The sequence below is a fragment of the Oncorhynchus keta genome, unplaced genomic scaffold (genome assembly GCF_023373465.1).
Source record: "Oncorhynchus keta strain PuntledgeMale-10-30-2019 unplaced genomic scaffold, Oket_V2 Un_scaffold_1952_pilon_pilon, whole genome shotgun sequence".
NCBI lineage: Eukaryota > Metazoa > Chordata > Actinopteri > Salmoniformes > Salmonidae > Oncorhynchus > Oncorhynchus keta.
Window position 1 is genome coordinate 540214 of NW_026290848.1, and position 9787 is coordinate 550000.

Below are 9787 nucleotides of genomic sequence, written 5' to 3' on the forward strand. Positions count from 1 at the left end.
GGCCTTAATGCCGCTATGTTCACAATGCTAGGCCGTTCTTATTATACATCAGTGTGCTGGGCAGGGTTTGGGAATTAACGGGCGTACTGTTGCAGTTATTTTAATCGCTTCGATCAAAACAGTGATTTATCGACTACACTTCAGGTAAGCAATATTTGTTTTATATATACCACTCCTATCCCCATTTGTTTTTCTTTTTATGCGAGGGAAAGCTACCTAGATAGCTAGTCACTATCTGAAATTCCGACAGGGAGGGACAGCAGGGAAGGAAGGCATCGGGAATTACACCCACTGGTCCAAAGCAGAAATGCGTAGCGGGTTATGTAGCTAGCTGGTTATTATCTCTAATTACGTTCTTATTCTCTAATACAATACATAAGTGGATGAGAACATATCACGTCCTTTCAATAAAGCTAAACTGTTCAAGTTGCTGCGAGTCAGTTTAATTGATTTTGCCAGAGCTCAGCTAGACAAGCAAGCTTCACATTCAGACCAGGATCTGTCATTACTCCCCTGTTCTAACCAGCTGGTTAGCCAGCAGCAACTAACCAGCTAATAGAAAACTATTAGAAATATCCTTTCTGCTATATCAGTCAAGAGCCATATAGCTTGATAGCTTCCAGCCATGAAGACTGGTTTACTAATCGTATTATGGAAGCCAGGGATGTGGAGAGAAATTCACCTACTTGGAGAGACTGACTCGTGTAAAGGTGAGCTCAGCAAAGGCAAGCTGCATGTATCCTCAGTAAAGCTGTCCTGTAACGGATGCTTTAGTCAGCTAGCTAGATATTTGACGAGCTCAAAGCCCTATTTCCTATTTCCCTATTTCACACACTTGAACCGGTCTATCTATTTGATTTAGACACATATACTATTTATGGTCATCAGCAAGATTCGCTTAAAAGCAACAGTTAAATTGGCATCGTTTCTATATTAATGTGTTATAATACGTTTATTACGATCTGGAAAGAGTCGTTTTTACAGAGAGTTAATAGCAGCCAGAGACAGCATCATGCTCGCATTGTTGTGGACTGACACCCCGAGGGGGAGGAGCGTCCCTGGGTACGTCACCACGCATCTGGCAAGGCCTTCTTTTTTACCTGGCTGGCTCCAGACCAGACTGGTCTTGTTGTTCAACCTGCATTCTGATATTAGGACTTGAATTTAGAAATTAATTGAATTGATTGGGCCAGTTCAAAAGACCCGGTAGACCTAGACTTTGTGATAATATTCAGAAAGTACCCATGGCAATTCTGTCCCTAGAGTCTCCCGCTGTTCCCTTATTCTACCATCCATGGCCATGTAATACTGGCTGGGTAATAATGAATGAATAATGTGGCCCCATTAAGTGCACCGTCACTCCTTTCACACCCTCTTCACACACAGTCACACACCCGCCACAGTCATAGCTGATGTGTGATGAGTGTTCTGGCACCAAATGAGTGCTGTTCATTAGAAGATGGATGGATAACTTGATAATAAAAGTTGATGCACCTTTTTTTTTTACTTTGGCAAGGGTTTACCCACCTTTTGCGGAAAAAGGCCTAGAAAGCACAAGGTTACTTTGTTCATCGCGAACGACGATCAGTTTACCCTCCCATTTTTCTAAAACCTCTACACCACTGGATGTGACGATGGTCGAACTCGTGTTGAAAAAAATTCACACCATTCCTATTGTGTGTCCCCGCCCATAGGGAAGACAACGAACAAGTAGCCAATGTTTCCCAGCTACACCCTGACTGGATGAGGGATGGGGCGGGAGTATCTCTACATAGAGGATGGCTGTTCTTCTCTGCTCTTTTTATGACCATTTAGTCATGTCATTCTGGAGCTCTTAGTCACTAGTCAGGAGTGTCCAGAAACAAGCACCAGTCTTGAATTATAATGGAGTTATAATGATGCTGTGTCCTGTGTGTGTGTACACTGTACGTGTGAAGTGCTGCTGGGTGGGTTTGGAATGTCTTGACTTCCTGTCAACTGTGTATTTGGCCCTAAACTGACTTGCTGCTTCCTGGCTAGAGGCCAGGGGTCTCTCATTTTCTTCCTCTCACTCTCTCTCTCTCTTTCTCTCTCTCTCACACACCCTCTTTCTTTCTGTCTCTTGCTCTCTCTCTCTCTCTCTCTCTCTCTCTCTCTCTCTCTTTCTGTCTGTCTCTGTCTGTCTGTCTGTCTGTCTGTCTGTCTGTCTGTCTGTCTTTCTTTCTTTCTTTCTTTCTTTCTTTCTTTCTTTCTTTCTTTCTTTCTTTCTTTCTTTCTTTCTTTCTTTCTTTCTCTCTTCTCTCCCTAACCCTAAACTACTTCGTAATGAATTACATGTCATTTTTGTGAACTTAATGAAATACAAATGAAATCTATTAAGAACTATTCTGTCTTGTGTCTCTCAGGCCTCGGCCTCAAGGTGGGGCAGAACAAAGTAGGTGGTGGGGCAGGAAGGCCTAGCCCCCCCATCCTGACAAGAGGCCAGCCCCAGCTTCTGCTCCAGTAGCCCATAGCCTCTTGAGGAGCAAGCAGGGACCATGAGCACAGGCAAACCCAGTGGAATCAAGCCTCCCAGCAAGATAAGCAGGCCAACTGGATTACCGACACGCACCTCCCCTTCCTCTAGTAAGAATCAGCCGCAGGGCTCATTGTGTGTGTGTGTATTTTTGTGTGTGTGTGTGTGTGTTGTTGCTGCTACTGCTGATGATGATTGTTTTTCCAGCTGCTCCAAAGCCTGTTCCTCCTGAGAAGTCTCCCACCCAGGATGGAGAAATGGACTACCAGGTGGGGGAGAAGGTGTGGGTCAACGGCAACAAGCCAGGATATGTCCACTTCCTGGGGGGAACGCAGTTTGCCCCAGGCCAGTGGGCTGGCATCGTCCTGGATGAGGCCATCGGAAAGAATGACGGGTCGGTGGCGGGGGTCCAGTACTTCCAGTGCGAGGATGGCAGAGGAATATTCACACGCCCCTCCAAGCTGACCAAGACGGCTATGCCAGAGATGCCAGAGGCTAACTGTGGGCAGTCTAACCCTGGCGAGACAGGGGCAAACTCCCCTACCACTGCTGCTGCTGGGGCTGCTAATACCACTGGTAACAGCACCAAGACACCGCTGAGCAGAACCATGACGGGCAGTGGGTCAGTGTCCAACCTCTCTGAGACAGACTCAGCCAAGAAGACCAGAAGAGAATTGAGACTGGGAGACCGCGTGCTGGTGAGTTTGTGTGTGTGTGTTTGTGTGCGTGTGTGTGTGTCAGCTCACAGCTCTTGTTCCTTCTCTACTACCTCCTCTCTGTCTGTCTCTCCGTCATTCTCTCTCTCTCTCCAGGTGGGGGGTAATAAGTCGGGGGCGGTGAGGTTCATGGGGGAGACAGAGTTTGCCAAGGGGGAGTGGTGTGGACTGGAGCTGGACGAACCACTTGGGAAGAATGATGGAGCCGTGGCTGGATCCAGGTTAGATATGTGACACACAGGTTTATTATCAGTGGTTAAAGCTGTACCTATAGAAAAAGTATTTTAAAAACAACGATAACGATTAAAAAGATGTCCTTCTCTAAATAGTCAAGTGTCATGAAATTCAGTGGTTTTAAAGTTTGACCCGTATAGAGAAAGTCTTAAAAATGATACGTATTAAGAATATGTCCTTCTCATATGTTTCACGTGTGTTCTGGATTTTTGACATCCTCTGATATCCCTTTCAAATGTCTCCAGGTATTTCCAGTGTCTGCCGCGGTACGGCCTGTTTGCGCCGGTCCACAAGGTGAGTCGTATCGGCTTCCCCAGCACCCTGGCTAAAGCCAAGGACTCCTCGCGGAGACGCTCCGCCATGAAGAGGAGTCCCAGCGCCTCCTCCTTGAGCTCCCTGAGCTCTGTCACCTCCTCTGTCAGTGGGAAACCCAGCCGCACTGGCCTGGTAAGACACACACAAACACGCTACTGAAAATGCACACGCACACACAGCGTTCTTTATCTTCTCCCTGCTCTCTCTTCTCTCCACTTGTGTCTGTCTCATCTGAATGTGTCCTCTCTATCTCTTCCCCCCCCTAGCTGACCGAGACCTCGTCGCGGTATGCTCGTAAGATCTCTGGCACTACAGCGCTACAGGAAGCCCTGAAGGAGAAGCAGCAGCACATCGAGCAGCTATTGGCCGAGAGGGACATGGAACGCGGGGAGGTCGCCAAGGCAACCAGCCATGCTGGGGAGGTGCAGCAGGAACTGTCGCTGCTCACGAAGGTACAGGGGCAGGTGAGGGGAGAAAGCACAGACAACACACACACACAGAAAAATGCAATACACGTGGAATATCCGTCTCCCACACATGCTTTATGTTGTTGACCTATAGCAAACCATGTCAATGCATTGATATGGCACGTGTGTGTGTGTGTGTTAGTATGCTATGGAGATGGAGGCTAAGCTAGATCAACTGCGTGAACTGGTGGAGACAGCAGACAGAGACAAGGTGGAGCTGCTGAACCAACTGGAGGAAGAGAAGAGGTGGGTGGGTGTGTGTGTATGCATGCGTGCGTGAAGGAGGGAGGGTAAATGAGAATTGTAGTAGATGGAGGGGTTTTATGGGCTGGTTATGTCAATATTGTTCTCTATGTTAGTATTTTTAAGTGCATTGTTTGGAAAGCATTGCTGTTTTTCGATGCCTGGTATGGGATAGAGCCTGGGATGTTGGAGGAGAGGAGAAGAGGATGACTCTTTCTATCTGTCTGACAGGAAAGTGGAAGACCTGCAGTTCACTGTGGAGGAAGCTTGCATCACTAAAGGTGACCTAGAGGTAAACAAATGACCCAGTACTCTGATTCTCTCTCTCTCACACACACACACACACACACACACACACACACACACACACACACACACACACACACACACACACACACACACACACACACACACACACACACACACACACACACACACACACACACACACACACACACACGCACACACACACACACACCTGCTAACAGAATCCAGACAGTGTTATTTGAGATGGTGAAATACCACGTAGAGCTGATGTGATGGTGTTACACCGTTATTCCACCTTTCATATTTCAACGGCGAATGAAACACTGATGCAGAATTCCTTCATATCAGCTACTTCCTTTGGTCCGTCATATACATCATTCCCTCATCTGTACTGTCATGACTCAACGTTTTGTTCTATGCCACACCCTTTATACACTCAGAGTACAATGCTGGGTGTGTATTGTTAGGTTCTAAATGAACCTATTAAAACTCACGGGTGATTAGTAAAGCTTAAACCAACTTTGTTCACCCATTGGGTCAATACAGCTGCATAAGACAAAGACATATTTCCACCAGTGGTAGTATATATAGCCCAATTTGGGTGGAGTCTCCTCCTTCTCTCAAAACATTACATCTTTATTGCTAGGCAGGAAGTTAAGTGATACGGGCAATAAACGGTTCCTTCTCCCTTGATGTGACCTGACCTCAACCCCCTTCCTTACTAATCCACAGCTCTCCACCCTTATCTGTGCCTGCCAGTGTTTTTACTTCACTCAGTACATTCCAAGCTTAGTTGCAGCCACCACATACATTCCTCCTACAGAACCATTCACTTCTGGTGTAGACCCTCTCAAGACCATAATCACTCAATACTTCAATAGGATACCTGATAATTAACACTATTCCAAGATTAGGAGTCAGAACCCAGAATCCATCAGTATAAAATATAGTTTCACCAGTTGACCAGGGCTCTCTCGTCATCTCTCATTGGTTAGCTCAAGTTCTCATCCGATTGGTTAGCTGAAAATCTTTTTCATAGTCTCTCCTCAATATAGCTACTTGGTAAATTTCCTCTACTCTGTTGAAGTTCTGGTTCAGTAGCTCCAGTAGTTTGGGGATGTGCTTTTTTTTTTTTTACCCTTATTCTCTACCCACTACAAAACTCTGCTTTTGATTGGCTTTTGCTGCTGCATTAATAAAAGTATTCATGTGGGCCTGATGATATTCTTTTAGTTATCCACACATTTTATATTTCTTTCGTTTCATTCATTCATTCATTAAATTCAATGATTCATCTGATCATATATTTCTTTAATGTCTTTCATTTCTCAGCTCTCATTAATTCACTCATTCATGAGTTCATTCATTTTTTTTTCTTTTGCTATTTCATTTGCTCAATTATCATTTCTTCAGCCACTTTCCTCCGCCCAGTACCCTACCCTGACCTTTAGCCACTGTTATTAGACACCTGGTACTCAACCCTGCACCTTAGAGACTGCTGCCCTGAGTACATAGTTATTCAACACTCGTCACTTGAATAATGTTTACATACTGTTTTACCCACTTTGTATGCCACTTCGTATGCCTACCCACTTATTATGCCAATGTTGTTGTTGCAAAGTGGGATTAAAAGGGATTTAATTGTACTTTTTCTGTCAACGATCTACACAAAATACTCTGTAATGTCGAAGTGGAAGACACATTCTAAAATTTGGAACAGAAATCATGAAAAACAAAACACTAATATATCTTAATTAGATAAGTATTCAACCCCCTGCGTCAATATACGTTCGAATGACCTTTGGCAGCGATTACAGCTGTGAGTCTTTCTGGGTACGTCTCTTAAGAGATTTCCACACCTGGATTGTGCAACATTTGCCCATTACTCTTTTCAAAATTCTTCAAGCTCTGTCAAATTAGATGTTGATCATTGCTAGACAACCATTTTCAGGTCTTGCCATAGATTATCAAGCAGATTTAATTCAAAGCTGTAATTTTGCCACTCAGGAACATTCACTGTCTTCTCAGTAAGCAACTCCAGTGTCGATTTGGCCTTGTGTTTTAGGTTATTGTCCGACTGAAAGGTGAATTCATCTCCCAGTGTCTGGTGGAAAGCAGACCGAATCAGGTTTCCCTCTCGGGTTTTGCCTGTGCTTGCTCTATTCCACTTCCTTTTTATCCGGAAAAACTCCCCAAGCATGCGGATAACATGAGGCAGCCACCACTATGCTTGACAATATGGAGAGTGGTACTCAGTAATGTGTTGTTTTGTGTTTTATTAGATTTTCCCCAAACACAACACGTCGTATTCAAGGCAAAAAGTGAATTGCTTTGCCACATTTGGTGCAGTATTTATTATTTTAGTGCCTTGTTGCAAAAAGGATATGCATCTATGCCTGCTTCTTTTTACTCTGTCAATTAGGTTAGTAATTGTGGAGTAACTACAATGTTGTTGATCCATCTCCGGCTACTGAGTTAGGAAGGACGTCTTTATCTGTGTAGTGACTGGTTGTATTGATACACCATCCAAAGTGTAAATGAATAACTTCACCATGCTCAAAGGGATATTCAATCTCTGATTTTTTTTTTTTTTTACTCATCTTCCAATAGGTGCCCTTCTATGCAAAAGCATTGGAAAACCTCCCAGGTCTTTGTGGTTGAATCTGTATTTATAATTCACTGCTCGACTGAGAGACCATACAATTATCTGTATGTGCGGGGTACAGAGGTGAGGTAGTCATTCAAAAAACATTGCACACAGAGTGAGTCTATGCAACTTATTATGTGACGTGTTAAGCAAATGTGTATTGCTGAAATGATTTAGGCTCGCCATAACAAAGGTGTTGAATACTTATTGACTCGAGATATTTCAGCTTTTCATTTGTATTAATTTGTTAAAGAAAATGGAAAAAACAACATTCCACTTTGACATTATGGGGTATTGTGTGTAGGCCAGTGAAACAATATCTCAATTCAATCACTTTTAAATTCAGGCTGTAACACAACAAAATGTGGAAAAAGTCAAGGGGTGTGAATACTTTCTGAAAGCACTGTATATTCTGTATTCTAGTCAAGGCTCATCCTATATAACTACTGCTGTACACACCTTTTCTATTCATATTCTGTCCATAATGTCTATACACACCATCATATACATCTATATTTATATTCTGGACTCTGACATTCATGGCCGTTGACAGAATCTTTTCTCCCCGTGCTGCTGACGACTATTTCTGTCCCCTCATACAGGAGTAATAAAGGCCCAGTTCACTCATTTTGTAAAATAAATGATGTGTGTATATATATATATATACACACATCTTTTATTATTTTACAAAATTAGTGATATATATATATATATCATTATATATATACGCTATTTAGAAAAGTATGTGGACACCCCTTCAAATTAGTGGATTCGGCTATTTCAGCTACACCCGTTGCTGACAGGTGTAGAAAATCGAGCACACAGCCATGTAATCTCCATAGACAAACATTGGCAGTAGAATGGCCTTACTGAAGAGCTCAGTGACTTTCAACCTGGATGCCACCTTTCCAACAAGCTGCAGGGGTCAACTGTAAGTGCTGTTATTGTGAAGTGGAAACGTCTAGGAGCAACAACGTCTCCGACGCGAAGTGGTAGGCCACACAAGCTCACAGAATGGGACCGTAAGCGCTTAACAATTGCCTGTCCTCGGTTGCAACACTTACTACCGAGTTTCAAACTGCCTCTGGAAGCAATGTCAGCATTTGGACTCTGGAGCAGAGGAAACGCGTTCTCTGGAGTGATGAATCACGCTACACCATCTGGCAATCTGACGGACGAATCTGGGTTTGGTGGATGCCAGGAGAACGCTACCTGCCCCAATGCGTAGTGCCAACTGTAAAGCTTGGTGGAAGAGGAATAATGGTCTGGGGCTGTTTTTCATGGTTCGGGCTCCTTAGTTCCAGTGAAGGGAAATCTTAAAGCTACAGCATACAATGACATTCCAGACGATTCTGTGCTTCCAACTTCGTGGCAGCAGTTTGGGGAAGGCCCTTTCCTGTTTCAGCATGAAAATGCCCCCATGCACAAAGCGAGGTTCATACAGAAATAGTTTGTCGAGATCAGTGTGGAAGAACTTCACAGGCCTGCACAGAGCCCTGACTTCAACCCCATCGAACACCTTTGAGATGAATTGGAATGCCGAATTGGACTGTTCCACGAGCAGGCGTCCACATACTTTTGGTCATGTAGTGTGTGTGTATATATATATATATAACCCTTACTTCCCGCGGCTATGCTGATATTGCTCATTGTAATATTTAATTCCTTTCTTTAAATTGTTTTTTTGATTTTGGTTTATTGTTTGGTATCACTGCACTGTTGGAGCTGGGAACAAAAGCGTTTCGCTGCACCCGCGATAACATCTGCAAAAAATATGTCTACGCAACCAATCAAATTTGATTCGATTTTTACCTTCTTGTTTTTACTTCATTTTTTCCCCCCCATCCATCGCCTTCTTATTAAGAGCTCTCTCATCTCTTCTTGGCACGCCTTTTCACTTTTCACATCCTTTCATCTTCTCTCACCTCCGCACCCTCTCTTCCCCTTGCTCATGAAGAGGGTAATGTCACAAAGCTTTCATCTCTCTCTCTCTCTCTCTCTCTCTCTCTCTCTCTCTCTCTCTCTCTCTCTCTCTCTCTCTCTCTCTCTCTCTCTCTCTCTCTCTCTCTACCTCCCTCTGGCGCTTACAGAAGAGAAAGAAGGATAAAGCGATGATGTCACTGATTGCAAGACCTTGTCAAGAAAGTGTTCGAGCACTGGGAACCAAAGGGAAGAGAACCGAATCCACCAGATGGAGCGGTCCTTAAAATAGATCCAGGCAGATCCATAAAGACACTGGACAGAGTTGGGCAAACTCAATGGATCCATAGTTGCCAGACAAATGCTTAGAATGATTAGAACATTATCTTCATGTAACTCGTGGAGCCACCATGGAGGCTAGTTAGCAAAACTCTGTACTTCTGTGACTCAACCAACCAAAGACCCAAACAGAGGTAGTTAGGGT

General features: G+C 44.0%; 1 protein-coding gene across 3 annotated transcripts in view; it reads left to right on the forward strand.

Moving 5' to 3' along the window:
* Window positions 1–9787, forward strand: part of LOC118387791 (CAP-Gly domain-containing linker protein 1) — a 12586-nt gene continuing 2799 nt past the window's right edge. For 2 of the 3 annotated variants that reach the window (XM_052514698.1, XM_052514700.1), the window contains exons 1-8: window positions 1–144; window positions 2385–2604; window positions 2702–3192; window positions 3307–3431; window positions 3690–3891; window positions 4026–4223; window positions 4369–4472; window positions 4701–4761. In XM_052514698.1, the coding sequence (XP_052370658.1) occupies window positions 2517–2604; window positions 2702–3192; window positions 3307–3431; window positions 3690–3891; window positions 4026–4223; window positions 4369–4472; window positions 4701–4761 (1269 nt within the window). In that variant the 5' untranslated portion in view covers window positions 1–144; window positions 2385–2516. The remainder of the gene's footprint in view (window positions 145–2384; window positions 2605–2701; window positions 3193–3306; window positions 3432–3689; window positions 3892–4025; window positions 4224–4368; window positions 4473–4700; window positions 4762–9787) is intronic. The other variant, XM_052514699.1, reaches the window with a different exon arrangement.